Raw genomic sequence first — 23709 nt, forward strand, 5'->3', positions numbered from 1 at the left:
CTACTGTCACCCAGCCGAATGGGGAGAGCACTGGAGGCCACCATCGAAATGAATCAGATCCATCACTGTCTGCAGCAGAGAGGAGCCGGGCAGCACAGCCTAATGCATCAGAGGGGGGGGGGGGGACTTAGTTGGCTGCAGCATATCGGGGTCACCACACACACACACACACACACACACACCATGATTTCATCATTGCCTGAATGCCTGGGTGCTAACGTCTGATCAGCTCTGTTGATGTCAGATGCTCGTGTAACATCTCTCGGTTTTTAGCTGCTGTTTCTTCACTCTTCTTTTAAATTCCGGCTTTATTTGCTAAAATAAATGTTTCCATTGCACATTTAATGATGCGCCAAACCACACCTCCAGACTAAATGCAAAAGTGTTCCATCAGAATTGTTGGATTCTTTCAAATGTTAGGTTTTTTCACAAACAAGTTTTTGCCTGACAGCTGAAAAAACACATGAAAAAGATGGACTGAAAGGAATGATATGATTCAAAGAATCCATTATTCAAAAACTGCAAGGTCCGAGGTAGAATTTCTTTTTTATGTACTTGGGTCAGTAGCAAAATGCATTTCCTTCGAATTTTGAAACAATTTCTAAATAACATTTCCAGTCATACAAAATAGAATGGTATGCACACGCACGCACACACACACACATTCTCCATTTGCAGTCTTTAGCAGAATACAATTTTCTTTTTTCCTCTGAACTGATCCAACAGTAAAATTCTGCCCCAGATAGTGAAGTGATACGATTGGTCACTGCCAATCTATTTGAAGTTTTGTGATTAGATTGCTGCCTCCGCTGTATAATTTCCTCCTTCTGTATTTTAGTTCGAATAATGTAATATACTATTGTGTATCTTCAAGAAATGAATTAAATTGAAAGTCATTTTAATGGGTTTTTTAGGGCCACACATCTACATGCTTTAGATCATAAACCTATCCTCAAGCTATGACAATCAAACGCAGATCTTAAAGTAAGTGAAAGTCACTGTTAGATGGGTTTTTTTCCCCTCTTTGATAATTTAAAGACACAATGTTATGTATTTTTATCTTCCTCAGCCAAACTGAAATTATTCCTCTGGAAAGGGGGAAGTGTAATGCAAAGTGCAAGAATTTGTATTATGCTGTGTTGGCAGATGGACAGACTGCAGAACAACAGGAAGATCACTCAACCTTGTCACACGCCCATACGCTGCAAACCTAATTTATTAGTAATTTATTATTGAAGTAAATTTGAACATGATCTATCTTTTGAGTCCTAATTATTCAGCCGTCTCTTCTCTGTCTAAAATGGACTAATTGGCCCTTACAAAGGCCAATTAGTGCAAAACCTAATCTGTGCATCATCAGAACTCATTACGATAAAAGGAGAAAACTAAGATAGTCGCGATGCGTGATTAATGTTGTATTATGGCAATAAATAAAGATGGATTTAATGTCCGATCTGAACCCAGCCTGTTTATGAACATTCACTCAATGGGGACGTTTGTCTCTCTGTCTCTTCCAACAGCAGTTCATAACATTACCAATACATTTATGACACCAGCATCTGCGCACAGACAGATAGATGATAAGCAGACTCGCGTCTGGCTTCATTTCTCTGATCTGAAATTCCTCACAAGACGCATCCGTACGCCTCCTCATGCATTTTTGATGTTATTTATGAAGCCGGTCTCCAGCAGACATTGACTGTTTTCGAACGACTTGCTGTCTCGTGCTTTTTAATGTTGTTGTTGTTCTTTTGTTCTTGATAGTGCTGCAGCAACTTGCAAATGAAGCACTGCATTTGCCAGAAAACAAAACAAAACTCTTCAGCCGAAATCCTTCCCCACATACTGTATCTTTTTCATACCTGGTCGTATGCCATTGAGAGGCTTTGCTCTTTCTACAAGTCTGCATATTTACTTGTATTTCACAGTGTATTGTTTCTTTGTTGTGGGGATATTTCTAACTTCTGTGATTGTGCTTGTCTCAGCAGAACCTTTTGCCAAGAATGCGTCGAGATACAAATTGTAAAACATTTCTGTAAATCGTAACCGTCTCTTTTTTACCACGTTCTATTTTATTATTATTTTTTTTTAGCAATGATTTTGCTCTTAACTGCGTTTTTGCATGAAGTCCACCCGTCCTTGCTCACATGCCTCACCTCTTTGTATGAGATGGTATCTTGGATGTTATTCTTGGTATCCATGACCAACGTGGATTAGTGGAATAGAATATTGTACCAAAAAAGGCCACTTCTCTCGTCCAAGGCTCTATCTTCTTGATTTTATCCGGTTGATTGCATGCAGATTCCCTGATTTTGCTTTCTTTTGAAGCCCAGATCATATGGAGCCCAGATTCTCCAGATCTATTGTGGATTGCCAAAGTCTTTCAATCTGCCTCAAAAAACGGTCAGACCTTCCTTTTTCATGTGCTTAAACAACCTCTCGCTAGGCCACAAACCCCACGCAAAGCATAGAAACAATACTGGAGGTACTCAGCTCTGTTACAGTATATACTACTTTTATTTTTTGGTGGCGGGGGGAGTAGATTATGTCTTGATAAATGATCTGCTGTATGGTGGCATTCCACAATGGTTCAGAGTCTCTCATAAACATTTAATAAAAGCTGACATAGTGACATGGCTCAGCAACACTGGGGAGGAGGAAGAGTCCAGTTTCATAAAAAAAAATAGGATTAATAATTAAATATGAAATACATATGGAATGTTATTTTATCTGTCTTCGTTTGCTTTATAACGACGACCAGCCGAGGCCACTGAGAACATGGGCAAGCTGAAAGACATTTTATAATTGATGCGAAGCACTGGGGGTGATTGGAGGAAGAGCTAAACATCAGAGACTTTGCATGCCAATTGCAATCCATTTTCACAAGCACTGTTGTTAGTCACCAAGGAAATGTTTATGCAAACCGACAAGAGGGAAGGAAGTGGCTGGCCCTAACAAAAGATGCCCACTCGGATGGGAGGGAGCTGATCGATAGAGCCTTGAGAGAGCTATCAATCAGGAGCCTGGCCGAGTGAATTATGGTTTTATTAGTATTGAGCTGAGAAAGGTCTTAAAACACTGAGGAGCCAGCGCACAAGAAAAGAGGGCAGATTCTGTGTCAACCACACCCCTGCCAACTTAATATGGAGTGATTAAGTCTCGTTGGATCATGACATATCTGGACTTTCACTGCCCTATTGTCATACCAAAATAGAGGTGATTTATGGATAGAGCGTAAGGGCACAGAGCAATGCAATCTGGGAAATGCAGTTTACAATGAAACAGTGACTAAATTGAGGAAAGTACACCGAAGAGCAACAGAAATGCAATTGCAGTGTTGCAGGGCCTTCGTTCCCAGCCGGCTCTCGCAGGACTAACTCATTTAGGAGCGACAGGGGAAACTCAATCGGACCAATTGAGAAGGTAATATATTGAATCTGGTGGTTGAGTGGGCTGCTTGGCCGTGCTAAAGGACCGCGGAGGTGAAATGTGTGCTTTAATGTCGGAAGATTCCGGTGTATTTAGGTAACATACACAGGTGTGTGTGTGAGTACGGGTGCCACACACGTTTCTTTGACTTGGCAGCACAGTGCACAAGGTCATTGCTGGTGAGCTATACACGATAGCATTTCCGTGTGCGTGCACCCGGCTAATAAGAACAGGAGCCTGTCAGAACACAACCAGAAATAAATGGCCAATTCAGAGGTACCAAATCCAGCACTTACTTCCACTGCCTTAAATTGGAGCAACAACAAAAGAGTAATGCTGGCATTATTCACATGCCATGCCATCGTGTTCATTCCCCATCTATGTGATGTTTTTGTGGAATTGCAAAAGACTCCAAAAGCGCCTTGTGCATCCACCTGCAGAGAAGCAAAGGCATTAGATGGGGGGGGGGGAGAAACTAATGAAAGTAGGGTCCTCATGGAGAGGTACGGATGCTTTAGTTTAAGCATTAAGATGATGGCAGCATGGTGGCGGTTGACTGGATTAGTGCTGTGGCAACAGTTTGAGGCCAGTTGATAATTCCAGGAAATTGCAAAGGGCGAAACATTATTAGATGTAGCTGACATCTTAAGACCTGCCACCTCAATGCGGTTCTTCTCTGATTCCCATCAGTGCTGAAAGTTGAGACGGTCCTGATGCATAGGCTAAAATGCATGTCGCTGCATTTAGCACAGGCATCCATCAACACAAACAATTGTTCATATGTCCTTAGATCTGCACGCACACACACACACACTGTCTTCATACGGAGGCTGAAATAGCCTCACCTTGAATGCACAAACACAAAAGACAAGCGTAGGGAGCGGCGCCGAGCTGGAGACTGGGCTCAGCGTAAGTCACAGCGCGCTGCCCTCTCCTTCAGTCAACGGGATAATCCACTCTGAAAAGCACTAGATTAAGACAGATTAAACATGCGATGAGGTAGGGTAGAAGTGTGATAAGAAAATTAAAGGATATTCTCAAGACACTGAAAACTTCAAGTGAATACATCCATGTTTGGACAAATACGCTAATTGAGCTTCTCCAGATACATTTGGCTCTTGAGAATTTGTAATTTATTTATCTTTTGTATGTCTGTGAGAGTAGGCAGAACTTTACGCTGAATGGATGTCATGCCAACTTTCCATTTTTCTGTTCAGGATCATCAAACCATATTTCCTTTTGAAAAGATCCAGATATTTAATCAACATTTTAATGCTACATATTGACTGATGTGAGTCTTTTGCAGAATGTCATGCTGTATTTTGTATTGTGTATTGCATTGTGTGCTAAAACACCAGCATGCACAGCAGGAGACTCAATTATTACCAGATGCGCAATTGCTGTCAAGTTGCCTTCGTATTTAGTCGGTTTAAAGTCTATTTACCATAAAAATGAATGAATACTTTTAAATGAGCCTTTTCTTTTCTCATTTGCTCATCAGTTGCTCTCTGTTTCACTCCGTCCTCATATAACTCTTACCTAAAATGCTCCATCTTCTTTTTTCCAGCTTGTGACAAATGGCAAGTCTCCAGATCTGAAACAGATTTTCTTTTATAAAAGTGCAGAGAGTGGGTTCCGGGAAAAAGAGAAGAGCGAGTAAAATAAATCTTCATTCCAACAATTTGAGCCTTATTGAGTCTGAGTCATCCGGGGACGTGCTTTTTATTATAAGGCTGAAGTGGCTTTGGCTCTGATTGTAATTGGGTTGACCCAGCCCTGCATTTCACGCTCACAACCACGCCACGTCTTTCCCGCCTTGCAATCCACTCTTATCAACACTCTGTTCCGATAAAGTCCTGCTCTCTCAACCTCATTAAAGGTCTCATTTATATTAAACAGCTGATAAGTCCCTCTACCCTCGGGCGTGTGTGTCCCACACTACTCCCATGAGAAACCGACTTTGCAGCACAGTTATCTTTTTTTTGTTATACCTTCCATTTGTTTACTAAAGCCCCCGACTTGTTCATATTTCCTCCTCCTCCTATACCTGGCTTCCTGCTACGGTTCCTGTCTGATCTTTTGCTCCCCCTGTCTGCGGCTCGAAGCCAGCGTGTGTGTTGTGAGACATCAATATTTGCCAGGCCCTCCTGGTTTAAAGCATCTTTGAGGTACAGAGTTGAACTGTTCTAGCTGTGAGGGAGCCGTTGGTAATAGGTGCTGTACAGGGAGTTCAGTGCATTCCTGTGGCGGCCCAAAGGCAGCTGTGGTGCATTGTGGGAAATAAGGTCAAGGCCGCAGCTTTATTCTCTAACTCTCTGCCTGAGATTATGAGATTTTCCCCTTCTGAACTTCCTGACTTTTGCAGTGTCGCTCAATCGCTTCTAAAAATACCACGCTGCACAGACATTTGCCCGTTGAAGATCGAATATCTGGACCCAGTGGTCCCCCCCCCCCCCCCCCCCCTGCCCCGAGAAGACTGACAGATCCACTGAGCGAACAGTGGGCTTAATATCCAGCAACGTGGAATATCGACCACATTCCAAATGTCACTGGCCCATTTACTGGGGTATTTTGTCCGAGACAGCTCCCAATCGGCCGATGGGAAATCCGTGGAGCTTCATGCACCTCCTAATATTACAGGAGCTGTTTCACATTGCTGAGCCAGAACATACCGAAGTAAGCCGGGATGAAGCCCCAATAAGCTGAAGCCACCAGGAGTACTTGATGGAGCAACATGGGAAGGGTGTGATTCAGACCCAGTTCTTGTCTGTTTATATGGAACAGACAAGCTGCTGAAATAATCCACCAATGACAGACATTCATCCTGATAAGAACACCCTGTTGTGTCAAAAAGAGTAAACAGTTCCAAATGTTTTATTCCAAAGCAACTATTTTTATCCAGTTTTTTATTTCTGGCATGTCGGAACACATTTACTGTTGATTATGTCAGTAGAGACACAAATGCAAGATAATGTTTATTTATATGAAATAGCGTAGAAAAGCATTGGTAACGATGGTTAAAGTGGGATATTCACATCTGGCTCAGAGAAAAAAACAGATGTTTCCGAATGGGAGCATCCATCAAATGTGTCCTCTAAAAATGTTAACATTAGTATTTTAAGGAATATGATATTTCCGTGGAATACAATCTATAATAATGTATATTTCCTGCTCTCTTGTAGGAGGCCCCGGGCAGAAGTGCGATTGTTCGGCATCCTGTGAACGCTCCGCTGGACAACCATGAGCGGCGGATTTCCCACTCCCTGTATGAAACCAGTGAGGGCTTGGACAAAGGCTCAACGCCGCTGCCTAATGCAGTGGGACGCATTGGTGAGTTCTCAGCGAGCATCTTTCACTGTCCCTCTCAGCTCCTGTGTCTCTTTCTGTTAGAGAAACACACTTGACAATCCGGTTTATGTATTTATACATAAACAAAAATAACAATTATACACACACACACATTAATGGGAAGCATGGCGGACCTGTCATGTTCTTGCTCATTTAATATATTTTTCACTTCATCGATTTTAATATCCACCCAGCCCTCTTTGATCGCTCTCCTGTCACCTTCAAAGCCCCCCCCCCCCCTCTCCCGCATGTTGCTCTGCATCCAAAGGTACACCATTTCACTATTCAATCCTCTCAGGGATTAACGTCATGCCCAATCCTCGCTGCCTTCACTCCGCTCTTGCCTGGCTTCACACGGGTCAATTCCCATTCTCCCCAGTTAACATCAGTGTGCAAGATCTTGTCTATTCAGGTGAATTAGAATTGGCATTTTAATTTTTTAGCCAGTTTGCTGCTGTCATCTCACCATCGACAAACCTTCACCATATGCATACAGACAGAACCGGCTGGTGATTGCATCAGTGCAGGGAGAGCGTGCTTGGGTGGAGTACAACCTGCTTTCTCTTGACACACTGCAGGTTTTTTTTATTCATTTCTTCACCTCCAACCTGGAATTTATATTCGGCTCTTCCCATTTGATCTGATGGAGTGCATTTATAATCTACCCATGCACGACCTACATGCTCTTCTTTTGTGCCCTTCTCCCATTCATTCTCCCCTTTGCCGATCCTATTCCCATCTCCCACAGAGTGGTGCCACTCTTGCCACTGATCACAGAAGATCACAGCCTGCGTCAGAGGCGTCTGGTGGCTAGTTAGGCCACCATTTTTCTCTTCCATCTAAAATCCAATGTTCTCAGATTGTATGGGCTCCCCTTTTAGTTTGACTTGTTTATTCCACTGGCTTTTCTGACGCGGGCTGTTCAGAATGCTGCTCTGATCATGTGGGTGCACTGATGGAAAAGTTTCTCGGAGCTGAAACGCCAGTCAGTTGTGTCATTCTGTGAAGGTGGTGTTAAATGAGGCGAGTGGAAAAGTTTAAGAGGTGGGTGTGGCGTGGGCGCTAAAGCAGCAAATGATCACAGGCAAAGCTCGGTAGTGTCAGAACCTCAGATCTTTGACTCGGCTTTTCCCTTGGCATGAAAATGTCAGTTCTGCCTTTCTGTGTCTGGGGGCTGTCTGCGAGCCGTGCCCTCATTAACCTGTGAAAGGTTGTGTGACAGGTCTTCATCATTATTAAACTGACACAATTCTGTTTTTTTTTTTAAATTTCTGATGGAGTCTTATTCCTGAGCTGAAATGCAGCAGCTGAGTAGCAAACGTAGGGATTTTAGCGTCTTGCAAAGGCTGGTGGAATTTGCTGATTTAGACATTTCCTCTTAAATCGGCAGTCGATTTTGTTTCGCCCGTATAAACGAATTAAACCACCGAGGTTAAATTGTGTCGAAACACTGGAAGAGGAAAGCACTGTCTCCCCCTACGGCTTCTGGCCGAAGTCGGTGGAAATGACTTTGCCTCAAAGGTTTGGTTGACCTTGATCAAATGTCGCAAAGTTGAACGTGAAAGCAAACGACATTAGTATTCATGTTGCTCATCTGGCACGTCTTTTCATTTCTGAATGTAACCGAAATGTCAGTGTTCCACATTTAGTTTTCATCAATGCAATAAATAAGCAAACAAGGACCCCTTATAAGGCTATAATAAAACAAATCGTCTCTTACCGTCTCATCACTCAGGAAGACACCATGTGTGAATCCCAAACTCAAGCTACTCAGCCAACAACTGCAGACACTTTGACTCTATCGTATGTATTTCTTTCCCTCAGATGGGCTGTGAGTGAGACATATTGACTGCTATGTGAGATGTGACAGTCGCGGTTAGAGGACAGATGCTGGGACGGGCTCGACAGGTTCAGGGAGCACATGGGCGATGGGGCTTGACAGAGAGCTGAAGTGGAGTAGATCTCGGCCTGCTAAATTACTGAGTCGTGATGGCCAGTCATTTGTGCATGCATTGCACTCAGGCAAAACAGGGACAGTCGCAGACACAGCCTCAGTTTTCAGTTTCCATACATTCGAGTTCCACTAACCAAATAGTGATTGCTGATGGAACTCTTGGGGTATTTTATGTCTTCGTCAGCGGAGGAACTCCCTAAACCAATCGGCCCCTCACTTATGCTCCATTGTGTTGCCTGTGCTGCAATAAGGCCAGCACGGCGCGAGGTACATACAATGGGATGGGTATTTCAGCTCTAGATTTAAGGCCTGGCTTTGATTGTGAGTTATTGCAGATGACAGCAAGTCAATGCGGTTAAATTGTAGAGAAGCATTTCTGTAACCCGCGGTTTGTTCTCAGTACTATTTTCAACAAACCGCTGCCTTGTCTTACGGATTGCCTTATCTTGCCTCAGCCAGGTATTGATCATAAACTGGAACGTCTCATCTTCTCCCAGCAGTCACAGGGTGTTATCGGCCTTTCTTTCTGAAAACAGAAGGGACAGGTCCTCTGTGGTTAAAAGTAGGGATGTCCCCATCCGATCTTGTGATTGTATTACTTTTTGTCAGATTTGGAGTTACGCCGTGGCGCAGAGTGAGACCTCTCTACTACAGACATAGATGGTAACGTGTGCGGCGTGACGTCACTTCCTGTGACACTATTGGTTGAATGCTGGCCAAACAGGGAAGCAGCTTGAAGCGAGTCGCACGAGTACGTCTGCGGTGTGGAAGTATTCTGAAGTGGATGACAAAAACCTTGCGATTGAGGTGCTGATCATTTTATTTTAAATATTCGTATTTAATATTTCCTGTTGCACTAGTCCAAGTCCAAAGTGAAAAAAGTATTTTATTTTTTATGTGAATGTTCAAGCTACGCCACAGAAGTGCTCTGTTTACGAGTTAAATGTTGAAATAAGATAAATAGAACAAAAATTAAGGGACATCCTGGATCTGTTTCTTCACTCGCCTTTATTTTTTTAATGTATTAAAGAAGTATCGGATCGGGACTCGGTATTGGTTCAAAATCAATTGACTCGGGCTCGGGTTCGAAAAAACCTAACCGGGACATCCCTAGTTAAAAGAGTAATTGACAGAATTATAGGGACACAATTGAACAGCACTCAACGCACAAATTGATGCAGGAGATCGCAGGAGATCGCTGGTATAGTGCCGTCGTATCGATTGTTTCAGCACAGTACCTTGTGCTCTTCTGGGCATGTCATTCAAATCGCTCGACCATGTGTGTGTGTGTGCATGCTCTCGCGCAGCAACATTAAGCTAATCAATAGTCAGAGATAATCCCATTGCCTTGTTTGCCTCAGTAAACTGTGCCAAGATGTGATATTGTCAACTTCAGCTTCGCACTGTCCTTCCATCTCGAAAGTCACCTGGTTAATTCAGTCCAATTTGAACCAAAATCTAATTGTTAACCAACCCCAATAAAGCCATCCATAATAAAACAATAGAATAATGACAAAAGTTCTATCTCACAATGTTAGAAAGAATTAAAAAGATTAAATTCACCTCTGGTAATTTCTTCCTTGGCATGTGCTCTTCCCATTCAGCCACTTTTTGTCACGTCGTGAGAATAACTGCCACAAAACAGTCTAACAGTTTATCTTGCAAGGCAAAAAAATATAGAAAGAAAGAAAGAAAGAAAGAAAATCATTCCTTTATTCTTCTTTATCCAGATTCGCTTTACAGGGTCATGGGTATGCCACATTCCCAACCATGCCGGCAGGTTTTATGAAAATCCATCTAACCGTTTGTGTGCACTCAGATGGTAAACACACAACGTCCTTGGCAGAGATTAGATAAATAAATAAATAAACTAAGGAGAAGGAAATATGGAACCTAATGAAATGTCCTGCATGTGCTCAGTGTGGCAGCAACAGCCTGGGGTTTGATGTAAATGCCATTAGCAGCACACCCAGCTTTATAGTTCCGCTCTATCTAATTGGAACAAAATGCTGCTGGATGTGGTGTCTGCGTGCTGGCGTGAAAATTGAGGCCCAGGGATCTTTCTGTGCCAGTCTTGTATGTGCTTTCTGCCACTGTTTGGCAAATAGCACATGTGTGAGTGGTAATGGCGTGAGGGGAGGGACAAGGTCAAGTGTGGAGGTGGGAATGAGGCAAACGCACTCGTGCTGATGTCACAAAGGAAAGTAGGTGTCTGCGGGATGTAAGGTGTGCAGTGCAGGGATCAGTGCCAAGTGCTGAAAGTGCACATCCAAAAATGTGTCACTGTGTGGAGCATGGAACAGTTGACTTCTGGCACGTTGGATAATTTTCGTTAGGATACAATTTAGTAGGTTGAAAGCACAACACGACACAAACATACAGACAGAATGAACACATCCATCTGTGAACACTTAGTCTTCCCTCACGGCATTTAAGTGCAATCATCTCAGGACTTGACTCCGAGTCACTTCCGACATTTTGCAGTTCACAGACTCATCCTGTCTCCGTCCTCAGCCATCAGTGCAGGAGATGAGGCAAGAGTGACCGGCCTTAATTTGGCATTCAGACTCCTGGAGAGAGCGCTGCATGCCTCGGTGAGAAAATGACACATAAACGGTGTCTACCTGGAACTTTCCCTTTTCCTGTGCATTTCTCTGCTTATTCACAGAGAAGCCATTTGGCCTTAAAGAGCTCGTGTAGGTTGAGCCTCTCCACTTACAGCTTTTGAACCATCCATCCATTTTCTTGTAGCTGCTTGTACACGTTGCGGCTCACGGGTCTGCCGCAGCCTGTCCCAGCTGACTACGGGTGAAAGGCGGGGTACACCTCGGACTCGTCGCCAGCGCGTCGTGCATACATATAACAACACACTTTTTTTGGGGGGGTCATTTTCGTTTGTCTCACCTGATTAAACCTGCTGAAATCTATTGCTATTGCTATTGCTCCATGGATTCAGGTGACTACACGTAGCTCCATCACAGGCCTGCCCAGCATCACCTTTAGCTCATACAAGCATTTCAAATAATATTTATATAGAAAAAAGAAATATCTTTCTGATATTATTTATGAGGGCTGCACAGTGGCCCGGTGGTTAGCGCTGTTGCCTCACAGCAAGAAGTTCCCAAGTTTGAACCCGACTCGCTGCCTTTATGTGAGGAGTTTGTATGTTTTCCCACGTGTCTGTGTGGGTTCTCTCCGGGTTCTCCAGCTTCCTCCCACCACCAAAAACATGCAAATTAGGTGAATTGGTTGCACTAAATTTTTGTGTGTGTGTGTGTGTGTGGCGCTGCGATGAACTGGCGGCTTGTCCAGGGTGTACCACCCCTATTTCTCGCTGACTGCTGGGATAAACTCCAGCATGATCCCGTAACGGAGGAAGCGGTCCAGAAGAATATTATTTATGATGATTTCTTAAATTCATGTATTTGATTTTATTCATATTTATACCATATTTCTTAAGGGACATGCTGCCCAGTAGCTGATCGTTGCATGATTCTCTGTTGAATTTTGAACTATCATTCCAACTTTGCGACTTTCTTCTACTATTTTCTCCCCTTGCTGGAAGCTGGATATAATATTTGCTTCCAACCCCTTCCAACTATTCAAGTGTACCCTTTATCTGAAGCTTAAACAGACGTCCTCCTGCTTCTTTTACAGCCAGTGTGTCTTGTTTGTATCAAAAGGCGATCTGAAACAATGTTCCTGAAATGTTTTTTTTTAATGCAGAATAACAGAGTTGGAAGGGAGGGCAGCTCTCCCTTCGACGCCGCTCAGTAGTTGACCTCTGGAGCAGGATGTAATGTCATCATGGTAATGTATGCCAGAGCGGCGGTTAGTGTAGGTTGGTTTGATGCCGTATGGAAGATCGTCTTTGCCATTAATGACACTAACTTGGCTGCACAATTGACTTCCATACATCATTTGAATTTTTTCTTTTCCCACATAAAGCTGTCATCGGATCCATTTTCCAAGGATAAAGCAACTATAGCCACTTATTGTCAATACGTATAGTCACAGGGACATTGTTGTCAACACCTTCCAGCTCAGGACGCACACAGGAAACCCTGTTGACTGCTGGCTGTGTGGGCTATTCCTGCGTCCATGGGAATTACTTATTAAGTCCACATGCCTCTGTAAATCTCAGTTATTAGGCCCGAGTGCCTATCCTAGTTGGTATTCCTACTCTAAACACTCTAGTTTTATTCATTCATTCATTTATTTTACCAAGACTATCATGATTACCAGCTGAAATCCGCGCATGAGCCGAATAATGGCGGCACTAGTGCAGATCAATTAATGATCTCTCCTTCAGTTGGATCAATCTGCCAATGTGTCACCAAGATAAAAGAAAAGATAGAGCAAAGGAAAAGTGTGTCAGTTGTGTGATGTACGGAGATCGAGGGAATTGTGTAGGAGAAAGAAGATGGAGTGGGGCTATTAGTGTGACCTCTCACCTTGCAGCTCAATGTTTCAACGGGAGAATGTTTGCTCAAAGACGGGGAAAGAGGAGAGTGAAGCTCTGATCCATTTGGATGGAAACAGCCAGGTGGCCTCTTGAGCCGGAGAGCCCATCTGTCTCTGTCTTTGCTCTCAGCCCGAGGCAGGAAGAACATCTCTGCTTCAGTGTCACAGATTAGCTTTCACATGCGAAGCACGGTTGGCTGGAGGGCCACATGTGTTTCTGTACGGCCATGGAATCATGTGGCTTTTTACTGTAGTTATAATGATGTTAGAAAGGATGGCATGGCTATAACGTAAACATCTATTTGTGTTTATAAATGATGTAAGCATAGAATATAGATCAAAGTTCAAAAGCATGTGTTGCTAGTTTGTCCTAAATATGGAAGTTAGAGGAGTTTGCACATTGAGTCGGTGTGCGTTCCCTCCGGGTGCGTTGGCTTCTCCCACCAGCAGAGACACACAAGTTGGTGAACTGGTGACTCTGAAATGCACACTGAGAGTGAATATGAATATATATGGTTTGTTTGTTTTTCAATGTTGCCCTGGGATAAAATTTAGATTTCTTTTTTCACCGATAGTCAGCTGGGACAGGTTACCGTCCCTGTGGGAAAGGATGGATGGGTGGGTGGGTGGTATGATCTTAACCTGTCATGCCTCTGAAAAAACCAACAGGTGGAACCCAAAAGATACGACAGGAAAATAGACAGATAGGAGATTAAATCTTATTTACTCAAGCAAGCAGAGTAAAATAAAAAAGGACAACAGGTAGTCGAATCAACAGGCAAATAAATCCAATAAGGGGGAAGGAAACAGACAAAATCCCAGATTCAAGCAAAATCAGAACTAGATAATCAGGCAGGGGGAAAAAGGAATCCTAGAAAGTGGGTATAAAACACTAACAAGTGTCGTGTTGAGACTGATTGGGAGATGAGTCGCAGGTGGTTGAAGCTACACAGCTGAAGTGGATGAACTTGATTGAATGCAAGGGAGGTGGAGAAGGCTCTGAAATGACAGGAGACGTCGCAGGAAAACACTCAAATGAATAGAATTAAAGGAGTCGAGACACAAACAACAAACTCCACCAAACTGAGTGTGCTTGTTAAGGTGCTCGTAATTGTGGCTGCAAAGCTTTGTGGGTAGTCTGGGCTTTCAGCATGACTCGTGAGAGTCTTAAATCACAATAGGCCAAAGGTTGCACATAAATGAACAATACTGAAGCTATCAGCCAACTTGTACCCCTCAAGATCTTTCCCCACTTATAGTCTGGTGACTTATTTATGTTTTTTTCCTTCTTTATGACGCATTCATTGGCTACTGCAACTTATACTCCGGTATATAGCCCCAAATCACAATAATACTCGTTAGTCCACCTGCAATGAAAGCGAAATGTTGAGTCCAACTGACTCGTTGCAGTTTGCTGTTATCACTGCTGACCTTCTTACAGGACGGGGTAAATTCAATTACCCATGGTTCCCCTGTCGGAGTGAGAAATGGCCTTCATTTTATCTGCACAGTGTTTGCAGCCACTTTAACTGGACTAAACAGCCAGTTTGGGTATGTAAGGATGAGGCTTGAGAAATGATCAATTAAGAGTTAAGTCCAGAGCTATTTCTCAGACAAAAATATTGTTTTCCTTTTTTGTTTTATGTGTGAATAAAACAATATGCCAGAAACAATGTAAAATGTAATATATCTATTATAACACAAGTATAACCATGTTGGGCCTTTGGATTGCAACATGTATTCAAATATGATATAATAAATCTATTTTGTCACATGCCCCTGACACTGCTTCGGTTTAGTATTTTTATATGCTTGATTTTCTACTTGTTCAGGAACGCCTGTGCTGATTTCTCTCCTTCCTCCACATCTGTTTCTTATCATTGTTTTTCTTTTAATGTAATGCAAATACCTAAACTAAATACTCATTGCCGTGTTGATTGGTGCTCGATTGTACTTCCACCGCATGCATCTATCATTCGTCAGGTTCCGGGTAAATTAAATGCCTGTTAGAGTCGTGTTGGAATCCTGCCAGGGTAAATATTGTTGTCTGCTGACAGTGATTACACACAGTTGTTCCCCCAGCTATTAGATTTGCAAAGCAGCTCTCCCGATAATTGAAACAAAAGCAAAGACCAGAAAGTCCAGCATTTGTGCAAACATTTGTCTAATAGTTATCAGGTGCGTGGTGAAAGTTGAATCGTATTCCTTTTGACTTAGATTCCCCCCCTTTTCTTTATGTGTCTGCCTCCACTGATCAATTTGCAGAGTGAATTGGCGCTTCTCTGGTTTGTGTTGCCCATTTTGAGCAGCCATTTTTTTCTGTCCTTGATGTTAAGTGTCGGCTGCAGCAGCACATTTACCCGTTGACATTGACTCCTGAGGAGATGTGAAGAAGTATTTCAAAAGAAGTCCTCAGTGGGGAGGGACAGACGGGACATAATCCGAATCACAGGAACTCGCGTGTTGCTCATTTGTCCTTGGAGATGGGTTAAGTACAAGGACCTGTTCTGGTCAGAAACATTACAGAAGGTAAGTTTGGATTTTCACCCGTGAGATTGTTACGCCCAACCCGGAGGGAACAGTCCACCAATGTCAGGCGTTATCAAATACACAACATCAAATACACATCTGATCCAAACTGACTTCTGTACATCCATCCATTTTCTTCCACTTTTCGGGTCACGGGAGTCGCTGAAGCCTGTACCAGCTTGCTATGGGCGAGGTACACCGCGGACGTGTCGCCAGCACATTGCGAGGCCACACAGAGACAGACAACTGTTCACGCACACACTCATACACTACGGACAATTTGGAATAATCAATTGACCTAAATTTAATGTTTCCGGAGGTTGCAGGAAACCGGAGAAAACAGATCGGACTCGAACCCAGAACCTTCTTGCTGTGAGGCGATAGCACTAACCATTACGCCACCATGCCACCCACTTCTGCACACCATATTAGTGTATTAGTTGTTATTATTATGAGTACTGATGACATTCATTCATTAATCCGAATCGGGGTAACGGGTTATGCAGCCGACTTCGGGCGAGAGGCAGGGTACACCCTGGACAAGTCACCTGTTCATCGCAGGACCACACAAAAAAGACAGGCACCCACTCACGGTCACACTAACACCTACAGACAATTTGGAGGCGGGAGGAAGCCGAGAGAACCTGGAGAGAACCGACACAGACACGGGGGAACATACAAAACTCCACACAGAACTGTCCCAGGTGGAATCAAACCAAGGCCCTTCTCGCTGTGAGGTATATGTGCTACCCACTGCGCCACCAAGCTGCCCTGCTTGATGACGTATATGATTTCTAAATGATTGCAACAGCCGTCTGGATGTCGTCACACTAAAGTGTCTCTTTCCCTGTCTCATCCAGGGAACTACCAGCTCTCCCCGACCGTGAACATGCCACAGGACGACATAGTGATGATCGAAGACGACAGGCCGACCCTGCTTCCTGCACACCTTTCTGACCAATCATCCACCAGCTCCCACGATGACATTGGGTTTGTCGGGGAGAACCCGGTGCCCTGGATCCAGGAGCTTCCTGATCAGAATGAATGGTGAGCTGCAGATTGCTTTGCTGGAGTCAACTGAATTATTTATGCCTTGATGGCCGTGCTCCATTTGATGCAGGCCCATTGTGGAGTTTTATTTTTTATTTTTTTTTGTCACTTATAACATGCAGGAGGAAAAGATTAGGTCACAGGTCTTGGTCATCTTAAAATCTCCACACTTCATTGAGTGAGAAGCATCAGGAAATATCTACTTTACCATTAGGTGGAAAATATGCAGTCAGAGAAAGAACACGTAGATGCGTTCATAAATGCATGTGTTGAATAATAAATGACCCGGCAGCAGCCAGACTGTGAGTTCTAATCCTCCCAGGTACTTACCCCCACCAGTAGCTCCACTTCTCCAACCCCAATCACCCCCGGGGATTTCAGCTTCCCACTTCAGATTCAACTTAAGCACCTTCAAAATAAAATATGAAACCAGTAATCATCAACCTTGTTAGCGATCTAAGTCTCTTCAGGGAGTTGGATGGTTAACGCAGTGGAACGTACACAGACTCGGGGAAATAGAGTAAGATTGAAGCGCTGCAGTGCGTCTCGCAATATGGCTGATTTTTATAAATGCTGTCGTCTTTTGATTTTATTCTTGTAGAGGCTAGTATAAATACTATTTCTTGTGATTACAGTATTGCAGCACAGAAGATGTAAGGACAAGCTGTCCAATAGTGCCCTCATTGGCCTTTGATTTTTACACAAGTTGCTTCTTACTCTTGAATTACTTTCTTGTTCTGCTTTGTGACTTATTTTAATGCCTAGAATAGAGATGGCATTTAGTTTTGTCTATGTTTACCCCCACAGACTCTACGCTCCCTGTCTCCTGTCTCTCATTTATTATGAATGAATAGATTCGCTCAGTATGGCTCTAGCTCATGTGATGTAAGAGCTTTGTCATAGCGGATTAGGACTGCAGCATATGGCCGAAGCACACTAAGACTTCCCCACACACACACACACACACACTCCATTTGCACACAAACGTACATACACAGCACTCACGTGCATGGTGTGTGTGTGTGTGTGTGCACAAGACGGAAGTGAGTAGTATACTACTGCCTTGGGTTATTGTGAATAATTCATGTCCTCAAAGTCTCTCTCTCTCTCTCTCTCTCTCTCTCTCTCTCACACACACACACACACACACACACACACACCACGCTAACAGGTGCACTGAACCAGCAGGTGATGTGCTACAGTCAGACTCCACTGCATTGGAAGTGTTACTTTTTAATTAACAGTGCAACCAGGGCTCTGTACATACATTGAATATGTATTGTGCAGCCCTGTGAAAATGTCACCTCTTTAGCCTTCAGTATTATTCAGCCTCCCTTTCCCACTGGGCTGCCTTGCCAAGGCCACAGCTCTACACCTTCAGTGCATACACAAAACTCAGAGTGAGTTGACTAACTCGATTGTAATTCAGACCATTTCATTTAGTAGCGTAAAAACCACCTTTTTCCTTTCCTCTTTTATTTTCTTTTATTTCCTTTATATATGATTTGTACGCAGGGAATAGTGAGCCAGTTGCTTTACTTCATTGCATTAATATCGGAGTAATCAAAGGCTAATTTAGTCATCTGGTTGTACTTATTATGAACTAAATAACATCTTATGTAAAACAAAAGCAAATTAAAAGGACCCTCCCTGTTGTTTTTTAATCGGCTTGCTTCCCTCTTCCTGTTTTTATTGAAACATAGTAAATGTGTTCCCATCTGCCTCCAGCTTCCCCTCCGTTTCACTTCTACCCTCAGCAGGTTTCTGGTGAACGGTTTCCCGCGTGCCGCTGTTTTTACAACGTAGCCCATCAGCAAAAATGTCTGTTTAGGCAAGAATCCCGTGTCACTCATGACAGGAATCCGCCTAGTTTTGCTTGATATCCCTTGACAATATCTAAAGATGGTGTGTTCTATCAATGTGCTCATTGTTCTCTACCCTTTAGAACACATGCTGCTCCATCTGTAGATGTATTATAACATTCTAGAATGTAGGGATGTTCATCGATAGAAACATTTTCTGCTTTATCTAATGCGGTATAGGTGTTGTTTTGAACCTTTGTTGTTCCACATTAGATTTATGAGCTGGGAATGAACATAACACAGGCTGTAAACACTGTGGCCACATACTTTAGATCTCTGTTAAAATGATAAAGCACAGATATCCAATATTTTATTTGTTGCTGCTGTATTACAGAGAGTTTTATGAGTATTATTATTTATACTTCAGGTCTGGCTTATCAGCAGCATAGTGGGAGTGATCGTCTAACTTTTGATTCGACACCGTTCCAGATTCTGAGAGCGTTTACAGTAAATCGAGACAGATGTCATCTCCTGATTGCACTGGTTGAGCTTGGGTTGTCTTGAGGTAAAGGTTGTGTGAATGCGATACAGGAAGGAGACAGAAACCAGCCGTCCTCTGTCAGGATTTCACCAGATAACTGAAGACGGTGAATTATTATTGTGCATATCTGCACTGAGCTCGCTCTATCATTGAGTCCTGACACGTTACATTAATCCTCCTGCCTCCTCTCACGTCAAATTTAATCCAAAGCCAAACAGGAAGGACCACATCTGTATGATTTACAGTCCAACAAATAGCAAGCACCAGCTCATCCAATGCCTTTGCAGGATAATCTGGTTAAATACGACGACGAAGGGCTTTTCTCTCAGGAATGAATAGTGGAACGGTGTCAAAAACAAAAACAAATGTATGTCTGGTAACTTCACCTTCTCATACAAGTAAACTGATCCGAGAAACAAAAGGAATGCTTCCTGGTTGCACTTAGTTTTCATCCTAGGACTTGATAAAGTGCAGTTACAGAGCCGGTTCTCTCTGAATGGGTTCATAACTTCATATACATAATGTGCCTCATCCAAGATACAAAAATGCTACATCAAAGGGGAGTCAGGATGCGAGGTCGAGTTGGGGGGCGGTTTCATCACCCCCAAACATTGAGATTGGGTAACAAGCCCCAAGGACAGAGCAGATAGGGAGAGCAGCTGACCTGAGATAGAAGATCATCAAGGGGAACTCAGCTACGTCCTGCTGAGAAACAAAGCACCATCATGATCTCTGCTGGAGGATGTAAACACAGCACTGCTAAGTATCCCTAACCCCCAACATCACTGAGACCAATCAGCTGATACAGCAGCATCAGTAATCCTAGAGATGCTTGGATACTAGATGAGCAGCTGGAAGGAGCAGGGACAACCATGGAAATTAAGGCTAATGGCAAAAGTTAGCCTTCTAACGGAGATAAGCACAGGTGTGAATCTTAAGAACTGCCCAAGAAATACAGCAAGGCAGCAGCTCTGCATTTGTGTCAGTCATGAACATAGAGTTCTCTAACTTATACAAGTACGGGAGGAGAGAGTATCGGGGAGTATCGGGTATTCTGAGTTGACACAGCAGTGCAGAATAATTGCCGGGGGGTGTATATTTGCAGCATATTCATCAGTCTGAAGTTTAGGAAGCATTACGCAATATCTCTGGGAACCACGAACTCTCTCAGAGGAACTAGCTGCTTCCAGCTTTTCTGTGGCAACTATTAGATTATTGATATTGGTTAAAGCCCAACGGAACTACTTTCCTATAAATAATTTCAATAAATGAATCAAATCAATTTGAATAAGTATGCAAACCTTTGTATAGAGTTACCTCAGAACCCTCTCTCTCTCTCCCTCTCTCTCTCTGTCCTTCATTGTCTTTGTGGGGTGTGACAGGTGGAAACGTAATTCCCCAGGCAGCTGTGACATAGAACGTCAACCAGCAGTGATGGAACATAGCTCATAACTCAAACACACACACACACACACACACACACACACACACACACACACACACAGTCTCACGAGTGTTCAAACACAACGGCTGGTAAACAATTTCACAGATTAACATATAAAGTGGAAAAGGTCCGCACAGACACGAACAAACAAACTTCTAAGCCAACATTTCGGTCAGACCAGCTACTTCATTTGACTCCCTAATAGTCTCGATCATCAGGAATGTAACTAAGAATCAAAAATGCGTGATTAAGAAGAGACGTTTTCCTATCAAGGTTTCAGTTTAACTTCACATTCGAATGCAAACAACCCAGACACACTTTCATTAATTACTTTTTTTCCCATAAATGCTAATATCAACCTCTGACTTTATGAATATTTACCTTGACTTGGCGGTGAGCTGGTTCTACAAGCATGTTATACCTGAGGTCATTACCGTGTGTGTGTTCTACGCTGCCTCATTGTGACAGGGGCGCAGGTGAATCTCAGCATGAGCCATGTGGATGTGACCTGCCCTCACACATGTGCTCGTCACACACTAAGCATCCCCTTTGCCTGGTCCTTGTCAGTTTTCCTATTCAGTCGAGTGGAGAGGCCAGTGCATCTAAACTCAATTAGAGCAGCCGCACGCCAGCCTGGGGATGAATGAAGAGGTCCGCGCAGGAGTCAGCCGACGGACAAAGGAGCTCTTAATTGCTCTTGTTCTTTCCCCCTCTGTCTCTCCCTGCAACTTCATCACAATTAGATGGAGATTGTAGCAAATCGCAGGTGCAGCTGCTCCTCAGTTTTAGCACTGAATCAGCCATTTCAATTCTGTTTTAATGCAGTTCAAAGTCAAACGTTTTATCGCTACAATTAAGTGAGTGAAATTAAAGTGACAATCTGAGACATTTATTCCATTTTACAAATTCATGCTCAACAATTAAAGGTGACCTTTTTTTTTTATCTGAACCACTGGGCTATATTCATTTATGGATGACTGCAGCAAGTTATTCGGTTTGGCCTCGTCCCCATTTGGTCAGCTCAATCGACCGCTTCAAAAATGTCTGAGGGCTGTCCTTCTCAACCTGTTACCCCCCCTCTCTGAGGCATCGAATGCATATAACCCCATGCTACTTGATTAGAATAACCAGAACTTCTCTAAGAAGAGGGAAGCTTCTTTCTTCCTTCATTCTGAAGTGACAAAGCAGAGCACAGTAAAAAAAAAAATACAGCAAAGGTCAAAGGTTTATCGCCAAATCTAAACCAATTTAAGAGACACAAAAATAACATAATTCCACAGTAAGAAAAGATTTTTCGTAATGTGGTTGTGTTTCTTTGGGTCTGTCAGGTCGTTCTGAATGTTGCCTGAGTTCATGAAAATAGTCCTGGGATGAAGGGGTTAAAAGGTTTTTATTTGACCTGCATGGAAATTATTCCTCCAGTGTTTTAGACGGTAGTACACAGATGCTATTTGAGTTTTGGCGTTGAGACGTTGTACGTGTTTTTATTTTGGTGCTCCAAGGACAAGTTATCTGTGTTTTGTCTCCAGTTAGCTGGAACACATTTTGATCCCTCAGGCACATATTTGTCTTTTTTTGTCAAGACAGAGATTCGTAGAGGCGAATTTAGTCTCTGAAATGGGATGTATATTTTACTGCCATCTGAATGATTTTGATAGGCTCCTTTAGGGGTTTATTCAGTGTGATGATGGAATGATGTATGTCTTGAACAGGAGCAGTCCGAAAATAGATCCTTGTGGGACAACACAGATCACATCCATGAGCTCACACAGTTACCAACGGAGACAAAGTGCTCCCAGTATTGGAAATAAGACTTGAACCAAATCAGAATAGTTGCAGTCAATTTTGTCAAATTAAATCAAGCAATTCAAGCCAACATTAAAATACAAAGACAAAAAAAAAGAAGTAATTCAGACAAATGTTAGTCATCACTTTTGCTTTACGGACTTTAACAAAGATTTTACCCCCAACTGGTAGAATTTTAGTAATTGAGGAAAGTATTGAAAGTCTTTTTTATTAAAAGGTTTTAATGACTGCAATGTAAAAAAAAAAAGAAAAAGATTAAAGAGAGTTGTTAATTGTGACTAATCATTTCTGCATTTGGCTGTTGAAACTATTTTAAAGTAGCTGTAGGAAATGCATCAAAACAACAGATGGATGATTGGGATTAGGCTTCTGAGGTGTTCTCTTGGTAATGGGATTAAAGTTTGTCCTTCTAATCATGTTGCTTTTATAGGAGTGTTTACGGTGTGTTTTATTTGGCATTTTGGAAATGCTCGTGTGTCTGATGCTTGAGTCGTCTCGTTAAATAGCTGCACACTACCTGCGTCTGCCGTTAGAGATTAAGTTCATTGGTATTGGAACTGGGGAATTGTCAATGAAAGCAAATGAAGGTTAAAAGCTATGATGTTGGGAAACAGAAGAAAAATAAGTAAAATAATGGCCTTAGTCTCCAGGATTTTGCGTGCTACCACTTAGCAACAAGGCTGATGTGCAGTCGACACATTTAACTTCCTGCGAGGGAGAAGGAGACAGGAACACGGTTATATAAAATGCAAGTGAAAGCTGCCGATATGCCTGTGAGCAGTCCTGAGCGCTGGTTAATTTTAGATGATGGGAGGACTTCTAACAGGAAGGAAAGCATCTGCTCAGAATTATTGAGATTGTTTTTAAACACACCTTAAAGAAACAGATGAGGGGAAAATGTATTATCCAAATGGATTGAGACCACTATCAAAGATCGGCCTGAGGCCGGGCGAGGTGGATGGTCTGAGGAAGAAATTGGATTGCAGATGATCAAACTGGTCTTTAGCTATTTCTAAGCTATTTTTAATTTCCATCTTCTCCATGCATATTTCATTGGGGATGTGACCAAAGTGAAAAAGTCATCCATGTACAGTATGGGTCTCCTCAAACAGTTAAGGTTCTCTCCTTCGGCTTTTTTTCCTCCCACATCTGGGTCAAAGCAAAGAGACTTTCAAAGCAGTATCTAATTACAACAAGAAATCCTATGGGGCAATTAATAGTGAGCTGAAAAGAATATGAGCTCTGTGACTGAGTGTGGGGTTTCTAGTAATGCACTGTGGTAGCTGTGCATTTTTTTGGAGTAGATTTCCCTTTACTAAAAAGTAAACTAATTATATCTAAC

General features: G+C 42.8%; 1 protein-coding gene across 1 annotated transcript in view; it reads left to right on the plus strand.

The window, feature by feature from the left end:
• pard3aa (par-3 family cell polarity regulator alpha, a) overlaps window positions 1–23709 on the plus strand; it is a 281009-nt gene that overhangs the window by 142298 nt on the left and 115002 nt on the right. The window contains exons 15-16 of the mRNA XM_068747703.1: window positions 6612–6759; window positions 16585–16771. Coding sequence (XP_068603804.1) covers window positions 6612–6759; window positions 16585–16771 — 335 coding nt within the window. The remainder of the gene's footprint in view (window positions 1–6611; window positions 6760–16584; window positions 16772–23709) is intronic.

Source organism: Brachionichthys hirsutus, chromosome 14 (assembly GCF_040956055.1).
Source record: "Brachionichthys hirsutus isolate HB-005 chromosome 14, CSIRO-AGI_Bhir_v1, whole genome shotgun sequence".
NCBI classification, from domain to species: Eukaryota; Metazoa; Chordata; class Actinopteri; order Lophiiformes; family Brachionichthyidae; genus Brachionichthys; species Brachionichthys hirsutus.